Source organism: Emys orbicularis, chromosome 8 (genome assembly GCF_028017835.1).
Source record: "Emys orbicularis isolate rEmyOrb1 chromosome 8, rEmyOrb1.hap1, whole genome shotgun sequence".
NCBI classification, from domain to species: Eukaryota; Metazoa; Chordata; order Testudines; family Emydidae; genus Emys; species Emys orbicularis.
The window spans coordinates 102452424-102475078 of NC_088690.1; the positions used below are offsets into that span (position 1 = coordinate 102452424).

Genomic DNA, 22655 nt, shown 5'->3' on the forward strand with positions numbered 1-22655 from the left:
TTGATTTAAAAATAGTCACTGATGGAGAATCCACCACAACTTTTGGTAAATTGTTCCAATGGTTAATTACTCTCACCATTAAAAATTTACACCTTATTTCCAGTCTGAATTTGTTTAGCTTCAACTTCCAGCCATTGGATTGTATTATACCTGTCTCTGCTAGATTGTAGAGCCCATTGTGAAATATTTGTTCCCCATGTAGATATCTACAGATTGTTATCCAGTCACTCAATCTTCTCTTTGTTAGACTGAAAGAGCTCAATCTATTTAGTTTATCACTATAAGGCACGTTTTCTAATCCTTTAATAATTATCATGGCTCTTCTTTGAACCCTCTTCAATTTATCGAAATCCTTCTTGAATTGTGGGCACCAGAGCTGAACATAGTATTCCAACAGCCATTGCACCAAGCTAATATAGAGGTAAGATAACCGCTCTACTCCTACTTGAGATTCCACTGTTTATGCATCCCAGGATTACGTTGGCTTTTTTGGCCACAGCATTACACTGGGAGCTCATGTTTTCTGCTGATTATCCACCAGGATCTGCCTGAATCTGTTGGGTCACTGCTTCTCAGGCTAGAGCCCCCATCCTGTAAGTATGGCCTACATTCTTTGTTCCTAAATGTATTCATTTATACTTAGCCATATTACAATGCATACTTACTTGCTTGTGCCCAGTTTACCAAGTGTTCCAGATCGCTCTGAATCAGTGACCTGTCCTCTTCGTTATTTACCACTCCTTCAATTTTTGCGTCACCTGCAAACTTTATCAGCGATGATTTTATGTTTTCTTCCAGGTCACTGATAACAATATTAAATAGAGTACCCGTCCCTCTGGGATCCCACTGGAAACACATCCATGCAATGATGATTTCCCATTTACAATGACATCGAGATCCATCAGTTGGCCAGTTTTTAATCCATTTGCATCCACAGAGTGGGAGTGCACTGGACACCAACTGTGTGGAGGCTTGAAGGCAGCAACTCGGATGCATGCTAGGTTAAGAACTGTCCCTTTAAAATATTAAGTAATAAAATTACCAAATCAGTTTCAACTATTTAGAGTTTGTTGGGCCTATTTCAAATGGGCTGATCATTTTTATTGGCATGACTTAGACTAAATTCATAGAAGAGGAAAGATCTAGGTTGATACAAAGGAGCATACAGTTCAGTACTGCCCCTCTGAAATCAATGTCTAAATTCCTAATGACTTCAATGAGTGCAACATCAGGTTCCATAATTAGGATTAGTTGGAGGGAATTTAAAAAAAGGGAAAATTTAGGCTAAAGAAACCTCCTGTGAGGGGAAATCTATCCACCTGTGGAATTGTCTGCCAAGGAAAGTAGTGGAAGACATGTTATCTGGGACATTTTTTAAAGCAGACAAAACAATGAAAAATGTTTTTCAAGGGAGAAACCTTCTGTTCACATGGAGATGGGCCATTTGCCTATTAGGACTTTTTCCACTGTGATTCACTAACATCCTGTGTAATTCACAATGGGCCAGATTATGATTCCCATTCTCATGATGATGACTACCTGACTTCACAAACAGTTGCACTGAAATCGACAGGACTGCTTGTGGAGTACCCAATGTAAGTGTATTAGACTCTAAGCCAAAGACAAACTAGCCTTTTTATTTTGTATTCCAGTTTGTTCAACAAACAGAAAAACATGTATTTGCCTTGATGCTGTAGAAGTAATACTATATATTGGTTCAACACTTTGGCGGGGGGGGGGGGGGGGCTGCAGGGAGAGAGGTATTTTAAGCAGTTTTGAAACTATCTGAATTGTAATTGAAGTTGGATGTGCTGAATGAAAACATTTGTGTTTTTCAGTGACCCTTTGGAAATGACATTTGCTCTAAAATCAATCAACAATTCTGGTGTTAAACATTACACTATATTATAAACTGCAAAGAAAAGACTGTGGATGTTGTAAATAGCACGGTGCACACACGTTTTGATGTATACATCTCATCTGTGTTAAGGGAAGTCACAAATATACCTAAAGTCCATGCAAACCGCACTGACAAATTCAGCTTACTCCTCTGCAGCAAAACATCTAAATCAAATGTATTTTATGCTTTTACTTATTTGTCAATCCTTTTAGTGACATCTAGTGGAGTTTGTGCAAAATGCAGTTCTAGAATTCATAGTGATTAGATTCTAATGTGACTGCAGTAAGTAAAACATTTTATTTAAATCCTATACCATTCTAAGTGATTTTTTCACTTCCACGTTCAATCTTTTTCCTTTAAGAATGTGTGGCAGGACACTCTTAAGGAAAGATAAAAGACAACTAAACTTTCAACTCTTTCTCTCTCTGGCTCAAATTATTATCTACTTTATTCCCTCCCTCCATCCCCCTTCCCTCAAAAAATCACAAACAGCCCCACTGAGGCTGTTATTACTTAATAATTTCTTATTTGAAAACTTATCTATTCTTCCTGCACCTTGTAACACTTCTATATAATCGGAATTACAAGCACACAGTGACAAACAATCTCAACAGAGGTCACGTGACCATAAATCAGACGTATCTGATAATTACTTAAAATCAAATTCTGAACAGGATTGGATTCTGAGTTTGCTGAAGTCAGTAACATTCTATCAATGGGCTTTTGGATCAGGCCAGAATGAATCTGAAGGAATCTGTTTCATCAGCAAATATAATTTTCTGAACAAGAGTAAACATACATTTTCTGTCTAGAAGACAGACGGAATGAGCGCAAGGTTTCAAAGGCAAAACTTCTGAACAAGGGCTAGCAGTCCTATGAAATATAGTGTAGGTTTCCTATAACTTTTGAAACTTCCCCCCACCCCCAAAGTACAAACAAGTGACTGCTGTAAAGTAAGAGTGTATTTACAGGATCTGATTTGGGCTGTGTGAACAATATGGCAACCAAATGCAAACTGGACTAATAATACAAGGGGATTCATTTGTACTTGGGAAACACAAAACCCTTTACATAAAACAGGCTAGTATTAGCTCTCGGGAGCTAATCTGGATCCTATATATCGATTTTTATAATCCAGTACCAATGATTAACAAATTACCCGCCTACCTTCAAAACACATGGGAACAGTGTGGGGGCTTCAAAAAAATTATAACAGCATGCTTGGGATGAAATATTATTGATAACTAAACATCTATTGACTTTCAAGCTAAAAAACAATGAAGTCAGGTACTGCATGGGAGACTTTTGAAGCACCTACCAGAAAATGAGACCGCTTATTTCAATTGACAAAGGTCTCATTTTCCAAGGTGCAGTTAAGTCAATGGGAACTGCAGGAATTCAGCACCTCTGGGCACCAGGTTTGAAGTATTCTTGTTTGGATTCTGGATGGAAGTCCAGTGCATTTTATCACCCATTCCATCCCCCCAAACCGTCGAGGTGTATCAAACAAAGGATTAAAAAATAATTCAAACACACCAACCGTAACAGTTCAAACATTTTACTAAATCAATTCACACAAATTCCAAATTGAAAATATAATTAAGGACAACAGAGTTTTTTTGTTTTGTTTTCCCCCCCAGATTCATCATTAAGACAATAAACAAACAAATTAGTTTTGTAGCATGTTTTTTTTTTTTTTTTTTTAAATGAAAGGAACGCCACGCGATGTATTGATAAAGCACCACACCACAGTTACAAAATAGGATCTGCCGGTTTCTTCCACAAGTAAAAGACTACAGACTGCTAACAACTTTCTGCATCAATCCATACTTCATTAAAATAAAATTATAAAATCTCCTAGATTACACTAAAAATCAGACGATGCCTGGAATACAGTGCATTAACAGCAGTAATGCCAACTATCATCAGTGCCAACATAAAAACATTTTAGAAAGTAAAAAAAACAACCAAAGAAAACCAACAACAACAAAAAAACCTTTATTCCCCTATATGAGCAAAATTTAAAATAAGGGGTGCTCTGCCTCACAATGAGTTAAGGACTGGGGACGGGGGGTGGGGAGAATAGGTAGGAGGGCTGGTATTGTAGCTTTCTAGGCTTAGTTGGCATCTAGTTTGGCCATTTCCTGCACATAAATCCCTATACTCTCACTGTCAAAGAGCACAAAGTACACTGTCTTGATTGAAGAGGACATTGTCGACACAAAGTAGCTTGAGATGGCTTTCAGGATCAGCTGGGCAGCAGTTTGCTTCGGGAAGCCATTTCTAGGGGAGAGAAAGAAAGAAAAGAAAAGAAAAGAAGGACTTGCACAGAAAGCTTTCGATAGACTAGCCATGCAGCTTGCAAACAATATCTGGGAAATCTCTTGTATGTAGTGTGGTAATTAAACCTCCAAAGTAACAGTGTGCGAGTTCCAAATGGAATTCAGGTTTTAACAGTTTTTTAGCTATTGAGACATAGAGCTCAAATGCACCGGTAATTAAAAACACGTTTGTGGAGGAAAATACTCATAAAACAATAATCCTTTGCACTTTCATCCAAAGATCTTGAATCTCTCTACACACGTTAATGAATTAAGCCTCACAAGACCCCAGTGAAGTTATTTATTATCTCCATTTAACAGATGGGTACACTGAGTCACACAGACACCAAAGGACTTGAGCAAAGCTGTTTGTGTATAAAGATATTTGCAGGCCCAGGAATAGAACCCTGTAGTTGTGACTCCCAGTCCCTTGTGAGAATTTCACAGAGTGATGTTTAAGTGGTATAAAGGATACTTACTATACTTTTTGCTTGCCAAATAGGAGGCCTAATGAGGCCTCTCTGAAATTCAGAGTTAAGGCCATGTAAGTTACACAATGGGAGAAGAGCATAAATGTGAGAGACTTGTTCACCTAAATTAAACATTACCTCTTATCTCGTCTCCTAAATTCTATACTTACAGTAGTAGCAGGGCTGAAAATGCCCAGTTTTCAGAAAACTCATGGAAAGCAGCAGCAAAACCTTTCTCTACTTGGGTGACTCTCTGATAGGCAAAAGGGGCTTGGCTTGCTGAAGCCAAGGTAATTTGAACCTTCTGCATCAAGTTTGTTGAATTTGGTCCACAGTCTCCTAATGTAAACAGTTGTGCATAGTAACTATGCAGCAGCTGGATTAATCAGATGAGACAGGTGACAGAAGAAATGAAGAAGTAAAGAAAGGAGCTGAATGGAATGGAATGAAGTATTTTTAAAGATTTACACGACACAGGAAACTGTAAAAATTATACTGACCAGCCACAGGTGTTCAATACTTTTACACTAGAATTTTCCTACAGATTTCAAACAAATGTTTTGCCCCACTCTAGGTCACATCCTCTTCCATATATCTGGATTCCAGTTCAACCCAATCTATTTTATGACAGCCATTTGGCTCTATAAAAAAACTTGTAAAATCTCCTGTCTCAAAAAATAAAATACAATAAAAATGCAACCACCTAGTTACATTGCAGCAGTCGGATAACAGATCTGAATGTTGGCTGAACTGATAATATGTGACAAGTCTTTTGCATATCTTGTATTGGGAAATATACACAAAAAGCCACTCACATTTTAAGCTCCACTGGAAACAATTGGCCCAACCCAGGAGAATGTCTCTGTGACCTTCTGGGCTCTGCAGACTTGGAAGGCCACATAGGCACAGCTCAACTCACTTGGTAGAAACACTGATCTGTTGCAAAGAGCCAACTACCCACCTCTCATCCTTACATACCATCGAGCTGGGGTACAGCGCTGGAGGAATGAGAGCTTGCAAAAAGAACTCTCCACCTCCTATCTCAGCGTCTTTTTGCCCTTCCCCGCTGGAACCAGAGAGACTGTAAAGCCAAAGGAACCCCATTCATGGCCACAAAAGGGGGAGGCAGTACAGATTATGGCAGGCCACGGGCCTTGGTGATTATGGGGGTATCTGTCCTATCCTGATTACTGGAGAGGTGTGGGTGGGCCCACAACATTGCTGGAGGGAGCAGGGGCCTTTGAGCACAAAAGTTAGGGTTTCCTTCATTCTGACGGTTTGGTTTCAGAGAAACATCTGGGCCTCCTCTCATTCCTAACCGTCAGCCCCACAGCTGCCACCATGAAGTTATTGCCACTTCTGGGAAAAGCATCTACAGCTGCATTACTTCGTTTCCTGACAGGCAGATTAAAGATTGAGGCACTTAGGTAGTTATAAGGCCCTCATTTACTGTGGTTGCTAAGAGAGGGTAGATGGATTGTGGGGAGGCAGCATATTTAGTGGACAGGCCACTGGACTGAGAGTCAGGGGTGGCTCTGCCAGTGAGCTGCTGGGTGCCCACTGGGCAAGTCACTTCACCTCTCTGTACCCACTTCTCTTCCCTGCCTTTGGCCACCGTGGTCTATTTAGACAAGGGTTTTGTCTCTTGCTGTGTGTCTGCACAGTGCCTAGCACATCAGAGCTTTGGAACATGGACACTGGCTGTGGCCTCTAAGCGGCACTGGAATAAAAATACAAAGTCTGTGGAACGTCAGTGACTAGTAGCCATAGAGCCTGCTTTCTGTTGTACAAGACGTGCATTATAGGGAACAACAGTACTTGGTACATGGAAAAAGACAATGGCTAAAATTTTCAAAATTGCCCACTGACTTTCAATGATTTAGGCTCTTAAATTACTTTTGCCTTTCGGAAAATATTAGGAAAGGGTCAAAAACCTGCACCATTAAAAATTTTGCCACTGACTTTAATGAGAATAGGATCAGGCCCTAAGGAAACAAGGTTGTTTTTTTCCCACCAAGAAAGTTTTACATAGCAAAGGAAAGGTGTTTTTTTTTTTTTTTTTAAAGCCACTCTTGCATTTAAGCAAAGAGAATGCTTATGTTATAGTTCGGCTTGGCAGAATTAGATTTTGTATATTTTGTCAAAATATACAAAGTAACTAGCCTTAAATCAAACTCTAAGAAGTTCTCAAGCAGCATTTTTCTTATTCCACTTATCTATAAATTTCAATTACCATCAATGCAAATTATTTTTGTCGGTTTGTGTGTCTAGGGTGAAATCGAAGGTTATCGATATTTACCGATAAAAATCTAATCCTTCCAAGCCTAATTGTAGTATTGGCGTTACTGAGATACTCACCTACTAGTAATACAGGGGAATACTACTCCTTACTTACAAACTGCATAACAGTGTTGGGAATTAGTTAGTGTTTGTCCAGCACTTTGAAGATATAGGGCCAAATTCACCCGTGGCATTAACAGGTGCTACATCACTTAGCATTGGATTATACCTACATTGAATCTGGCCAATAAATACCGTTTTATTCTTCCTCTTATTATATACTGGAAGAAGTAGGAAAGCCAGAAGACAAAGGCAATTGCTTGTGCCATGTACCACATATTACACACAACACCTTATCATAAAATATATTCTGACACTGTGTGGTTGTACTGTATATAATGGGATATTGGACAAGCCGCCTGTAGTAAGCCTGGGATATTTCAAAACTGATGACATGAAATTGCACATGCTGTTCCCCTCTTATCAGAACAGGTTTCCTAAAGCTAGTTTAGCTGTCCTAGTGAGGCACATCCCTATGTAGGAACAACCCAATGGTGGTGCACAGCTGTCATAGGAGCTCTTACACCACTCACCCTCCCTGCTGCTGGCTTAGCAAAGAACAGGGCATGCGGCCAGTATGCCTCTGTACTCCACCATTCCCCAGCTCCCTCTCTGGTCCCTTGTGGATGTTTCAGCTGGATATAAATTAGAGGGGACTTCAGGCTGTTTCTACTACAGGGGTACAGTAGGGGGACTTACGCAAACTAGTCCCAGGAGCAAAGGAGTGTACAAACAAATAGGTTGTACAATTTCTGGCACGCCCCAGGGATCCTGCTGCACCCCACCGCAATGGTGTCCCAATTAGATGCCAAGAGAGAATACAGGCGGGGCTCTGGGGGCTTAATTCCCAGGTTTAAGAGAGCTCCAGGATTAGATTGTAAACTCTACTTAGACTCAAATTCTTGGGGGCAGGGACTGTTGTTTTGTTTGGTGTTTGTACGGTGCCTAGCACTATGGGTCCCGGTCCATGACTGGAGCTTGTAAGTGCTAGGGTAATACAAATAAATAATAATAACCAGGGAGGCATTCATGTCTGCAAGCTGACTAGATGCGAGGGAGTTTATTTAGGGTCAACGTGTTAGAAAGAGCAAAGAGAGACCTGGGGAGTGAGGTGCTGACCAGAGACCAGGTTAAGGGCTTTCAGGGAAAACAGGAATTACTTGTATAGCATTGCATTATTTTATTTTGAGCTTAATTCTTGTAAAACTGCAGTTTGAGATTTTTGCCAAACTGGTGTCAATACAGATTAAAGTCAGAGCCCCTGGAATAAAACCCCATTCAGAGGGGGTGATTTTGTATTCACACTGAACCTCTAGTGAACTTCTCTCCCTCGTGGTTCTCCCCAGGGCCATGCTACAGTGAGCTTTAAGCCACCTTTGCACAGCACCCCCTGACTTGTGCTCTCTGCAGGTTGGCCCGAGCGGAGCATCTGACTGCTACAAGCAAGCGATTTTATTTCCCCCCTGAAGTACAAAATGATTTATTGTAACTGCCCTCACATAATCCCATTCCTCAGCCATAAAAGAGAATGAAGCTGTTTACGTGGGTTTATTGGGTGATGTCTGTTTGGCAGATGTCTGTACCAGAACAGCTGTGTGCATGTGCGGCCTTTGGCGTCTGTTGTCCTTAAAAAGCTTTATTTATTTAAAAAAAAAACAAAAAACTTTTTACTTTATAAAACAACAGTAGAGACAGAATGAATATATTCTCCTTCATAGAAATTAATTACATTCCACTTACCCACTTGAATTAAAGAAAACACCTAAGTATTTATATCTTCCATGTTCTGAAGGCTGCAATCCCCAACGTTCTCATTGGCTTCAGTGAGAATTACATGCCCATACCAAGAGAATATACCCCAAAATCTTGTCCGTCAGTCAGACAGGCTCACAATTGAATGTGAATGGAATGATTATTTGGGATTTCATTCTATTCAACAGCAATACACTCTTTGTAACAACAAGTCTGTAAGTCATCCAGTTGAGAAAAAAATATACCATGTTCTGTTTTGTAAGGACTGCCATGTCGAGCAGTACACTTTGCATAAACATTGTTCTCCACAAAAAGTCTCCTTGAAGCTGCATAATGTTACACGCTCTTAAAGTGACATATGCCAACATTCTTTCTGTATGAGCTATTAACTTGTATTTTTAAACCTGGTATGACGTATATCCCTTCTGTTTCAATAAAAATGATAGGGATAATTTACATTTTATAGTGCAAATTATTCCAAAGGATCCAACAGTGCTTTACACTGTATGAAGGATATACAGGAATCAATTCCCCACTGAAATAGAGCCCCTTTGTTAGATTATTAAAATGTGTTAATTTAAAATATTTTAATGCACTCATAAAAATGCATTTTATTCACGTGAATGTATTTGTGTACTTTATGATTCTGCAGGGATTATTGTTCAACCTGCTCAAGTCTGAACTATGATTCACTAGAGTATTTCAATTGGGATTTACTGGTTGAACTAGTCTACAAGCAAGGGGCAATTTCATTAAAGAGATCTGAATTGAGTGGGTGAACAAGAATAAATCAATATTGCAGCAATGGGAGTTATGCCCAAGTAAGGCCTGGAGGACGTAGGGTTGCATTAGAAAATCTGACCCACATCCAGTTAGGTAATAGGTTTGCATGACAACCTTACCTGCCACTGCCAATTGAAGGAAATGCAATTGACTTTAGTTTCTTTTCATCTGCCAGAGCCAAGCAGTTCTTCACTGTCTTTTCCAGCAGCTCCTCACATTTGTCTGAACCCCAACCCGGGCTATTACAGTGGATCACAAATTTAGCAGGCAGTCCATGGCCTGCACTGACAACAGCTAGTAAGAAACAGAAAGTGAAATTTAATTGCTTTCATCTTGTCAGGATTAAAAAAGTGGAAGTGTGATTAAAACTGTAAACAGCTGACAGACACTGCTATAATCCCAGTGGATCCTTTATCGTACAAATCAAATAGCCTGAAGAGAGAACATGATTACATAGACTGTTTTACATTTGCTACTACGTTTTGTTGGAGTGATTTGTAAGTTACAACTATAATAGACCTCAATGAATAGAGAACAAAATCTATCACTGGCAATTTAGAGGAGACATAAATTTGAAGTGGGCACTTTATTGCAACTTTCTTCTCATTTTATCAGATAGTATGTTACAAAGTTGGGTTGTCTGTTGGAGTATAAAACTGTTACAGGGCCGCTGTAGTTTTATTGTAATGTTACTGTCAAGTTACAGTATGTGCCAGGATGTTGTTCCAGTCTCAGATTAACTACCTCTGTGATCTTTAGAGGTTTGGTGTTAATATACAATTTGTTGAGCCAGCTTTGGATTAGACTGCAGCCCAAATGACATCAAATGCAAAGATTATGATGTATCTATAAATCGACAGGAAAAGCTACAGTAATTATGCAACTGTTTTCTTTTATTCCCTGCCAATGCGGCACTCTGTTTCTGATTTAGTATGAGTGAGTCTACTTTGTCTAATTTCAATAGAGTGTTCTGGATTGATGTTACTTTAAAATTTCTCTGTCGCATGCATCACCTCACCCTTGATGACTGATACAATGCTGTTTTCTAGTTTACCTCTGTCATTATTTAATGAGACAACTGTCCAGTATGGATTTATGGATTTACAGCATTTGATTTATTGTTTTTATATATCAGAAGACATGACCTTGTGTGTGCCAGGGAATGGAAGAGGGCATTTTATATGCTAATTATATCATGGCACCTCAACCCTGGCACTGATGTGCAAGGGACACAAGGACACCCCACAAATGGACTAGTGACAATCAGTCTCCAGGCTCTGTGAGTGCAGAGATGGCTCCTGTGACTTGGGAGCACAAATCTCCCAAGAGGACAGGGCAGGAAGCAAGGCTATAGCCTCACCACCTCTCACCTTCCTCTGCACAGCTGGCTGGGTGCAGAGAAGGGAGCAGACTACGTGCATACCAGGGAGCTCAGGGCCAGATTGTGTCTCTATTCTGCACCTGCAGTTCAGTGGTGGAAAATACAAGAATTTAATTTTACTTACTTTGGTTCATTAAAAAAATGCCTATTCATAGGCTCAAGTACAAAGTTAGTCGCACAATACAAACTTGAATAGCAGTTCACAGTCAGACAGACATCTAATTGCATCTGTGGCTGAAGCTATCTGTGCCCACAAAATTGTGGGTACGAAATGGGAGCTTGCTTCTAACAATCAGACTTGCAAATGCTCCTCTTGGCAAGAAATTCTCTCTTCCATGCTGGAATGTTTATGGAGCACTTTGTTATTACAATATGGTGGCCATATTGTAAAAACAACTCCATACAATAACTCCTGGAGCCATGTTATCACATATGGATATTATCCTGTAGGTGCCGCAAAAAAAGAGAAAATAGACTTTGGCATGTGGAATTCTGACTGCAGCGGGGTAAATTCTAAGGGGCAATGGAAGCACAAGCATTTGCGCACTTTGGGGCCTGCAGATGCTCAACATATTGAATAACCTCAGGGCGAGGCAATTTTGTCATAATTAGCTCTAAAAAGTTGGCAGATTCAGAATATATCATAAATCCAAGAAAAATCTAATAAAGCCAGCTGACACATCTCTAGTCAGTGGAATTTTATGTATCGTGCGACTCTGATGTGACCAAATCAGTACCTCTCTTCACTTGTAATACCTTCAAACTGCAAGAGGAAAATACTGTGCCGACATGCCTCACTAGTTTTACTGTCTCTGAAATGGAGAGAGCCTTCTGATGGAACTATGGGGACTCTGGAGGACAACTGTTAATTATCCAAAGCAATTTTCACTTATTTCAAATTAAAGTGCTTTGAAAGAGGAAGTATTTTACAGTTTTCTATAAAACATACAAGGTCTGTGTGCAGAATTCTGCTACGGTTACAGCTATGCTCCAGGAAGATAACCATGGTTTAGTCTCCACTATGGAACAGGAATCCCCAGAGATAGGGGAAATGTCCAGGGGATGCTGGGGGCATGACTGGAGCCCACTATTCTCCGGTGGTCAGAAACTGGAGGTGGCACTTTTTGCTGGCCTCACAGAGCCCGGGCTGCCCAGCTGGTCCCAGGATTGGGGAAGTGGATTTGTGACTGAGAGCCACTTTTCCCTGCAGTCTCAGATACTATGCTGAGCCCAGTGTGGCTGAGTTTATACAGCAATAAGGAATACTGTAGAGTACTGTAGTCAATCAAGAATATGGGAACAGTTCATTCTATAATTTTCATGAAACAAGAACCATTAGTAACAAAGTAAGCATTATGTTTAAATGTACGTCTCCATTTTCAAGTTTGGACAAATGAGGACAGTGCAGTGAGTGTGACATGATAAAAACTAAGCAACTTAAAGTGAAGATAAACAGCAGACATAAACAGTGATAATTTTTCCTGTAATACCCCAAGTCATAAATTCTGTCCTAGTTGTAGTCAGTATTCATTTAGTAAACTGCATGCACTGTATTTATTTTTACAGTGTAAACACAGATGGCAGAATCAGAATTCTTTATTCACAACATATATCAACAATTTTACAGATGGCCTAATATTACATTTTGCAATTCATCAAACTTTATTGACCATATGCAAGATTTTTTCCTATTACTGAGATATTGATAACTGGGCATGAAAAATTCATAAACTGTTTGAAAGAATCACATTTATACAGATGACTTAGGTCCCGATTCAACACCACCCTTAAGCAGATGCTTAACTTTAAGCATGTGCTCAAGTTTCGTTAAGGTCAATCGGATGTAAGTATGTGCTTTGATGAATAAGGATGGAATTGAAAATGTGTTTAAAGTTAAGCATGTGCTTATCACATGCTTAAGTGCTTTGCTGTATTGAGGCCTTAAAGAGCAAGAATACTATCTTTAAGTATATAAATACACATGTATACAGGCATACGCTATCAATCACACACATCAATATATGAGAGAAACCCATGCAAGTGTTATGTTCAAATAGGTCTGTTTGTGACTGATTTATACACAATATACAATAAAACCAAAACGAAAGTCAACTAGAAATCACAACACATGCAGACTTTCTATTCGTCCATTTTCAGAGATTTAAGCCTCACCTCCTGCTACGTCCAATGGCCCATTCTTTTTGCGAAGTTCAATGATGGCCTCCACAAATTCTTTGCCACCTTTCTTCTCCAAAGTGCTCCCTGAACAAAGACATGTTTTAGTTTATCCATCTGTCCCTGAGTTGCTAAAGCAGACATGTGATTCATTGTTTTAGGTGGTCATATAGCCTAGATTTTACTGCCCAAACATCTTTTTGGGGACTGCAAAGTAAGATCTAAACCTTTTGGGACTTTGGAGTTAACTAGTCATTTAAAAATAAATCCCACCAGGACCTCACATTTGTATCCCTTCTCTAACACTCATATTCTGATTTCAATGTCAACATGTGTGGTGACATTCCTAGTTGCCTCCATACCACATAGTTCCTGGTACCGTGCTGTGTTTCATGGGCTAGTTTAATGGTGACTGATGGTTCATAATTCTTCCCCTAGGATTCAGTTCCCCTTTCTCTTATAAATTGTTTTAAAGAGCAATTTGCCACAATAAGAACTTGAAACTCACCTGATCTTGATCCCTGACCCCAACAGGTGGCACCAGGAATGAAACAGTCTCGTGAGTGCAGCGGGCTGCTTTACTTGGCAACTGCCCAGCTTGTTGAGCCACCTTTAACCAAGAGGAAGAGCCTCAGAAATAAGGAGAATCTCTAAGGAACATACTCCTCCAATGAACTTCGCTAACTACTGCTAAGGAGCTGGACACTGTCGCTCTGGGAGGAAGAGAGCTGTGCAGTGTTTCAGGGCAACAAAAGGTGCAGTCTACAAAGGCAGTCCAACATGAAATGGTTTAGATCTTATTTTGCAGCTCTAGTTTCATATATTAATATAAAAATAGCCCAAGAAAACATTTCCCTAACTACTTAAGCACCCCAAACCATTTAGCACTGTGCACATTTATTATAAGATAGGCAAAGTAAGAAGTGGTATCAAAGTTTCTGATTGGTGATATTACTTTGAAAACAGATTAAAAAAAATAAATAAATCAGAATTAGAAACTGTAGTAGAGTTACACATTTATTTGGTGAAGCCCATTCATGTTACTGACTGGGAGGGGAAAACTGCATTTTCTGATGGAAATGCACATATTGTATGCTCGGTGAAGCAGAGACCCTCCTACGAGATTCATTTTGCTAAACAGGGCTACAATTCTAAGAGCTAACGGCACTGCAGCAGCCTGCTTTGCTTTGACATCATTAGATGTCATCCAAAATTAATATTAAAAGTTTGTTAAGTAACTGTTGTCTACTGACTTTTTGACTTTGACTCTGCTTTTGTTAAATGCAGTTTATTCTACTGCATTTGGATGCTAATCATTTTAGAAAGTATGCATCCTATGCTCTTTCGCCATAACTGACGGACACTGGGCATTTTGTCCAAGTACGGACTGCAAAATCAGACCTTTGGCATTTTGTCCTAGTATGAACCCAAAATCAGTTCAGGGTTTAAATTCTTCACAGTAAACATCTCAACTTTACACCTAAATATTTTAGTCTAGGGTCATTTTCACAAATGAGTGCAATTTTCCTGATTACCTCCATGATAGCTCAGAAGTTACCTGCACATCCATTAGCTATGTTCCAAATGGCACATTTTTATAGCTATAGTTGTAGAATCGGGAGAACTCTTAAGTCTGAGCCAACGGGGGATAAGGGGGAGTTGCACCACCTGAGTAGAGGTGCTTAGAAGTATTATGCCTTTGAAAAACATATCTTGATAGGGCTGGAAGGATGGAGGGGGTGCCATTTGCTATTTAACAGGCCTAGCTAGCGCTGCCCACTGTGCAGCCACTCTAGAGTGTAAAGGGATGAAGGAAAATGAGCTTTCACTCCACCCAGAAATACCCCATTTGGGGCTGTTAGTGAATTTGACCAGAACTGGGGCACACACTGTGCAGGGACCATGTACCCTCTAGCACAACCACAGAGAATCTACAGAGAGAAAAGGGATATGCTGTCACTGAGTGACAGCACTCTGCCATTATAGCATTGTTGTATACGTAATGGCATTTTGTCTAGATTAGTTTTAATTGTGTCAAGAAATGGAGCTTCCACCCCTTCTGATGAAGATTCATTTACTGTGAAAACAAAATCTATAAAATCAATTTTTTTTAAATTGTGGTTTCACTTTTCATGTAACAATCCAAATACTTATCTCCTTGCAGATGTGGTGAAAAGAAAAAGTATTTCATACAGATCAACACTAATTTCTGCATTTATTCCTAAATTAAATTCAGCCTTTTTAACGGATAGTGAAGTTTTAATTTTTGCATTATACGTCACTACCTTCTTGTGCAATTATGAGCTGTATCTAGAAAAGGGCACATTTACCACTACATTAGTAAGGTTCTTGGTGAATGTCTTGCTTCACAGCTTCAAGATTAGTGGCTTATTTACTCATAGGCATAAATATGTGTTACTTCCATGAGAGTAAGGTCATTATCTCATGCTTTCCAAGCAGGCATGGGTATCAGTGTTGAAAAACAGCCTAAACAGAAATTTAGGCTTGTATAATGTTCAGGATAAACCCACAGTACATTTAATTGTTAGAAGGATGGTAAAAGTTAATAATCGGAAGCTAAGCATTTGTGCATTTTTATTCTTTCTTCCAGCAGTCAGATGTAATTAGAACATACATGAAAGCATGATCAGTGCATTTTTCATAGAAGTTTCTTTGTCCACTAGTTTCAAAAGCATCTCTTCAAAAAGTAAGAGACGAGTACATTAGCTAGCTGAACCTTATAGACTTTAGAAGCATATTATTCAAATACAGAATATTCTTGTATTTTATTTTTGAGGCTTCTGTGTAATTTCCTTTAGCCAGCTAGTCTACAGCTGCACCAGCTCAGGGTGTTGTCTCTGCTGCTCTAATAAGCTATGCAGAATTGGGTTTGTCTGGATGTTGCTTGGAAGAGAGGTCTTTCAGGAAACCCCAAGGTGTTGTAGGAAGTGCTGATCCTGTAGGAGCCACTCTTCCCTTGAAGCCAATAATGAAATAACATCCCAGGCATTAAGGGGCCCTGTGCGGTTAAGTTCAGTGGTAAAATGAGGCTGTGATCCCTGTTGTCACATCCTATTATAAGAGTAGGTTGCTACTCTTAGCAGCAACCTTAATGTTCACTCCAAGTTCCAGTTTGGATAATTCCATTCTACCTTAAGTTTTCCAGGCAGTTTCAGTATGGCCTAATACTTTTTTGCTCCCTCCTCTGTCTACATTTCTATTCTAAAATTTGAGAAATGCTTTAAAATCATTGAGATACAAGGTGCTTCTCAGGGAATTATGTGATTAAAAATAATGAGTTACACATCTTAATGAATCTTAAGAATAAAAAATTAAATGGAACTCCTTGAGTCATTCTGCCTCCCTGCATTCTCTCTTTGGTCTAGCATGTCTATGCAAGTGTACATGAGAATACAGAAACAGCTTATGAGAGCCACAAATACAATTGGGCTGCATGTAAAATGTGACCAGATGACTGAGCGTCTGAGTTTAGAAATTCCAGACAGGCTACCCCCAGGATGTCAGATGTGAACACCTCACATTTGGTGAGGAGTGGGGAAACTGGATCTAAGTCAGAAATCTGAGGGGTCTGGCCCAACTTTATTCAAGTCTAGGCATTTACATAGCCAAAACAAACAATCCTCTAGTACCCTTTAATTGGGCACACATGAGCACTGCACCTCTGTTTCTTGCACTTTGGTTTTGGTTGTGCGTTCTATAACTTTGCTTTTAAAAGTCTGATCTGACTATGCAAGTCAGAGCTGTCCAATGACTTTGCATTTACTCGCTTGTTTTTACGATCAGTCAGGACTGCTGGAAGCGAGAAAGGAATGCAGATCTGCATAGCTTGGACAAGCTTGTTGCTGCTGATTGACCATGCACACACATACAAACTCTGCAGCACTGAACTTTCCATTACCTACTTCACCACCGGTGTAGAAGTCAGAGTTTGTCGGGTGAACGACAGCATCACTGTCGATCGTGGCAATGTCAGCCTGTACAACTTGCAACTACAACAGGTAAACAAATGTATATCAACCACGTTGGACAGAGACCGAGGACAGGCTCTACATTTACACATGTACCAACGTCCATGTTTTCCTACCTTTACATCTCCAAACCTCGGGCCAAGAGAGTATTCTGAGTAGTGTGTGCAAGTCTGTGTAAAGAAGGGTGTGTGGAGAAGAGGAGGAGGAATGTTGAGTATGACATGGTTAAATAAATGTTTGGATGACAAGTCAGAGCAATCACATGAGATCATTTTGAAAGTTTTAAAACCATCTAAAACCCCATTTCACTTTGCAGAAACCTCTAATACCAGCACCCCACAGAGCATGACACTAAAATATGGTATCTGTTTAAAAAGAAATTCTGGATCATCAAGTCAAACAAAATAATTAGTTTCTCCATTTTTTGCCACCATTGCTGTCACTTCTAAATTTGCAATTTTCATCATGTTGTCAGCTTCTAAAAAGAAAGGAACCTTCATGTTGGGGGAAAATATTTTCAGGCAGAGTTGTCCTTTTAAAAATAGAGCTGAGTAATTTTTTTGAAAATCCACATTTTATCCATCTAATTAAGTTAGATTTTAAAGATTTTTTTTACATTTTTAAAAATACGTGCATGATGTAACATTTTCCCTCTGGTAGTCCATTTATTTGTGTGGTTTTTTTTAAAAATAAGATAGTTTTTGAACAAGTGAAGTATAAATATTATATATACACACACTTTTATATAATTAGATGAACACTGACTTAGACTCAGCTTTCTTGTATCTTTGTCTTGGTAATTTACACATATATATTCATGTATAAAATGCAGTGAAAATGGAATCAAATTTACTGTTCCATTAAGGAAATCTGAAAAGTAATAAAAAAGAACAGGTATTAAAAATAGTATGACATGAAGTGCATCTAGATCAGTACTTTTTTTTAGTAGACAGACTTCTGCTGAAGGGTAATATTTTATTTGAAACAGAGTGGAAGCCATAAAAGCAATACACCGTACCCTGTAATATATTTTCAAGTTTTATGCTGCTATAAAATCAGTATTGGTTTTCAACTGAATATGAAGGTGATGGAGAGGGGTAATTGAAGACTAATGAAAACATACAAGCCAGTTGATTGAATTAAACATGAAATCAAGGCAGAAAGCCAATTTGGGGGATTATTTGATCATCCCTCTTTACGAATTTCTGTGTCTACTTTGAAAACAAGGGATTGCAGGTAGAATGGAGAAACTGCTTATTTTGAAAGTAATCTGACAAAGAATATTTTTATCCTTAATGAATCCACATAAGAACCCCCCCTCAAAGTAGCTAACAGTCAATTATGAGCATTATGGAAAGGAATTTAGATGACTTCTTATTTTAATTGCAATCAACTTGAAGACAATCACTAATAATTAATATACAAGTATTTAGAATTGGTGCAAATCATGCTTCTTAACTGAATTTTCCGGGTTCTACTTTCTTGAGCACTTAAGAATTTGAAGTTTTGTTTTAATGCATGAAGTCCAGGAGAATAAATTCTGGGTTCCATAATTTTCATGTGACCATTAGTTGTGTCAACCCATTCCCCATTTACCTAGGTCATCTTTAAGGTCAATGTCAGCATTGGTAGGATTGATAATGGCCTCCACCTCAAAGCCGGCTAAATTACTGATTTCACTGTGAATAAGGTTCAGCTGAAAAGAAAAGCATGAGGTGGGAAATAACAGGACAGCTGGGAAATCAGAGAAGCTGCAGAAAAGTAAGCTTTGCAACACAGATGGAGATAGCATCACTGCAAATAAATACGCAAAATAAAGTGCAGGTCATAAAAGGGGTTATTGGTCCAACAAAGAATCAATTTCAAACACAAGACTCAAACATTGTTCTGTATATGGAAAGGAAGTCAATGTTCTTGTTAATGAGCTTATACAGTGTATGTTTTATGTTCAGAATTGTTTGAAATTCCTGCACTGACATGATAAAGGATAAACCATTCCCCCTTGAACTCCTGGCTCAAAGATACTCTCACGACTTCTTATGCCTCAAGTTGAGCCAGGAATTCTTTAGACAGGCCAGGACTTTTAACAGAGTACATGGTGGTTTTAATGGGTCTCCCCTTCTTTGCTTAATCCATTAAGTGTGAAGATGTTTTGGAGAAATCGGGCATTTATTTCCAATGACACTGCCAGTCTTTCCTTTTCAGTCACAGAAGCAGACATCATGATCTGCACCTTAGTAGCTTAAATGTTCATTTGTCCAGGACTGCGTTAAATTGGTAGAAGGGCTGGTGAAGTAGCATCACTGAGTAAATGTAAGGTTTCAGAGTAGCAGCCGTGTTAGTCTGTATCCGCAAAAATAACAGGAGTACTTGTGGCACCTTAGAGACTAACAAATTTATTAGAGCATAAGCTTTCGTGGGCTACAACCCACTTCTTCGGATGCATATAGAGTGCATATAGAGTAAATGTAAGACTCTGTCTGTATATTTGCGGTGTTTATGGTGCATGCTTGTGCTGCAATCCAGTGGAATATTTTTAGGGGCTCTACTTTTTCTTTTAGTTAAATATTTTTCTAAAAATAAACTGCCTGCAGCCTGTGAACTATACCTGCACAGGGCTGTATTTTAGACATCCCCAAAGCCATCAGTATTAGGAGGATTTATCATTGGTATGTATCAGGGTGATGGAAATCAATTAGCACAGGCATCGGGAGATTAACCTCACATTTATGTCTTAAGTTCTTTAAAAATGAAACTATCAAGTGAATCTCAGGCAATATAGTTTTAACGTCTAGCAACATGTTTTGAGCAAGGCATATTAAGTGTTCATTAAATCATAAGTCATGTTCAAATAAGAAACATACACCTTGTGCCACAACTGTGGTTCTTTGAGATGTGAGTCCCTATGGGTGCCCCACTGCCGATGCACAATGTACCTCTTGAGCCTTGACTGGAGATTTTACATTAGCAATGGCCATTCGGCCCCCATATGCGCTTGATACAACCTCGTGCCATGCACCGAAGGTACGCAGAGCTGTGCGGGTGAACCGCCCTCAGTTCCTTCTCTATCTGAATGTCCAACAAAGCCGAAGGGAAGGTGGGTCAGTAGTGGAACACCCAGAGGCGGACACATCTCAAAGAACCACAGCTACTGCAAAAGGTAACCTCTTCTTCTTTTTCTTCGAGTAGCATCTCTACGGTTGCTCCACCTCAGGTGACTCCCAAGCAGCAGCACCACAGAGAGGAGGGGGCTTAGGAATTGAGTTGAAGATTGAAGAAGGTACAGCAGTACCAAGCTCCACATCAGATCTGATGATGTGGACCAAAACACAGTGTTTAGAAAAAGTAGGCACTGAGGCCCATGTAGTAGCTCTGCATATTTCAGACACTGGAATGTTGTTGACCAAAGCTGCAGAAGTTGCCTGAACTGATAGAGTGTGCTGTTATCCATTGGGGAGGTAGAGCACCAGCTTCATCGCAGCAAGTGACAATACACACAGAGGATCCAGCCTCTGTGTAGATATCATAGACCCATTGGGTCTCTCTGTGATGAGACAAACAGTGTAGGTGATTCCTGAAATTATTTGGTCCAATCTAGATAAAAGGCCAATGCCCATCTCACATCTAAAGTATGAAAGGAGGTCTCCTGCTGAGTTTTATGTGGTTTGGGAAAAATACTGGTATATGAATAGAGATCAGTGAAGATGTGAATTGACAACACTGTAGGTGAGAATTTTGGGTGCAACCATAAAGAGACCTTGTCCTTAAAAAATACCATAAATGGAGGGTCTGCCAGCCAGGCCCCAATCTCCCCAATCCTGCTTGTTGATGTGATAGCTACTAGAAAGGCTGTCTTCATAAATGAAGCAAGGAGCAGGCTGCAGGTTCCCTAAACCTTTAATAAATCTTGAGGACATACGGTGAGCAAATATGGAAAACCCTTCTAGTGGGTGATGAAATGCCGATATTGCAGCAATTTGAACCCTAATAGAGCCAGTTGATAACACTGATTTCTTCAAGTCCAGCAGGTAACCCAAGATGGCTGACAGTGAAGAGAATTCAGGCACAAGACGGTGATGGTAACACTAGTGGTTGAATCTTTTCCATTTCTGAAGGTAACTAATTCAAGTTGACTCCCTTCTAATGTTTAGTCATACCCGTTGTTCTCCTATTGAGCAGGTGGATTCTAATTCTGTGAGCCATCTAGAAGCCATGTGTAGAGGTGGAGGACCCCTAGGTTTGTGTGAAGCATGCGACCTGCATCCTGGGAGACCAGATGAGAGATGGTAAGAAGCTTGAATGCCAGTTGGACACATGGGTGAAGCAGGGAAAGATACCAAGCCTGTCTTAACCAGGTCGGTACTAAAAGGATAGTCCTGTCTTTGCCCTGTCTAATCTTGTTAATCACTCTTTGTATTAGTGGTGTTGGAGAACAGGCTCTTCATCCAGGGAAGGAGAAAAGCAGTCCCCAAAGCATGGTGACCTAGGCCTCCTCTGGAGCAGAACGGGATAATTCTTGTTTTTGAATGTGGCGAATAGGTCCACCTCTGGAAGTCTCCACCTTTGGAATACCCCATGAAGGATTTTAGTCCAATGCCCATTCATAGTCCTGGGAGAAGCACCTGCTGAGCATATCAACTGTGATATTCTGGGCTTCAGGAAGGTAAATGGCTGAGATCTGAATCTGAGATCTGAACCAGTTCCATAACTTTATAGCTTCAATGAACATGGAAGGAGATCTTACTCTTCCTTGTTTGTTGATGCAGAACATGCAAGCCACATTGCCTGTCACGATCCTGATTGATTTGCCCCTGATGAGCGGCAGCAACTGAAGACAGGCGTTCCTGACTGCTTTGAGTTCCAACAGGTTGATATGGAGACCAGTTTCCTTTCAGTTGAGAGGGTTTGGAGGTGTGCTCCCCACCCTAAAGTGATGTGTCTGTCACAGTTACTGCTGGAGCTGGGTGGATGAAAGCGATGGCCGTGCAGACATGGAGCTGATTTTTCCACCAGACTAGGGAGTTGTTCTTCTGGAGGGGAACCGTGACCTGTTTGTCCAAGCTGTCTCTAGTTGAGCAATAGATCCTTCTGAACCAGCCCTGAAAGCAGCAAAAGGCAAAATCTTGTTACAAAGGTGAAAGCTGTCAACTGTAAACAGTTCCTTACTGTGGATCAGGAATTTCCTTGAATTGTCACGACCAGATTTGCCAAGGTTATGAATCTGCCCATGGAAAGGAAGGGTCTGGGTGCCAATGAATCAAAGTATACCCCTATAAATTGCATTATCTGTACCAGAGCGAAGAGATTTTTTTTTACATTCAGCTGGAGACCCAAGTCCTGGAAGACAGTAAGAGCTGCCTGGGTGGAGGTCAGCACTACTTTGTAAAATTGGCCCTTAAGTAGCCAGCTGTTGAGATACAGAACAACTAAAATCGACTCTTGCCAAAGGAAAGCAGCTACTACCACTAGAACCTTTGAGAACACCTTGTAGCCGAAGGGGCAAGCTGAGGGCAAAGGGAATTACCTAGTATTGAAAATGCTCCT

General features: G+C 39.9%; 1 protein-coding gene across 4 annotated transcripts in view; it reads right to left on the minus strand.

The window, feature by feature from the left end:
• Positions 1 to 3444: 3444 nt before the first annotated feature.
• The window catches only part of LOC135883017 (core histone macro-H2A.1), a 72770-nt gene continuing 53559 nt past the window's right edge, over positions 3445 to 22655 (minus strand). For 2 of the 4 annotated variants that reach the window (XM_065410052.1, XM_065410051.1), the window contains exons 6-9: positions 17042 to 17132; positions 13120 to 13209; positions 9686 to 9860; positions 3445 to 4183 (exon numbers count right to left, since the gene is read on the minus strand). In XM_065410052.1, coding sequence (XP_065266124.1) covers positions 4018 to 4183; positions 9686 to 9860; positions 13120 to 13209; positions 17042 to 17132 — 522 coding nt within the window. In that variant the 3' untranslated portion in view covers positions 3445 to 4017. Of the gene's footprint in view, positions 4184 to 9685; positions 9861 to 13119; positions 13210 to 17041; positions 17133 to 18707; positions 18808 to 22655 lie in introns of all 4 variants that reach the window. The other 2 variants (XM_065410050.1, XM_065410049.1) reach the window with 1 other exon arrangement.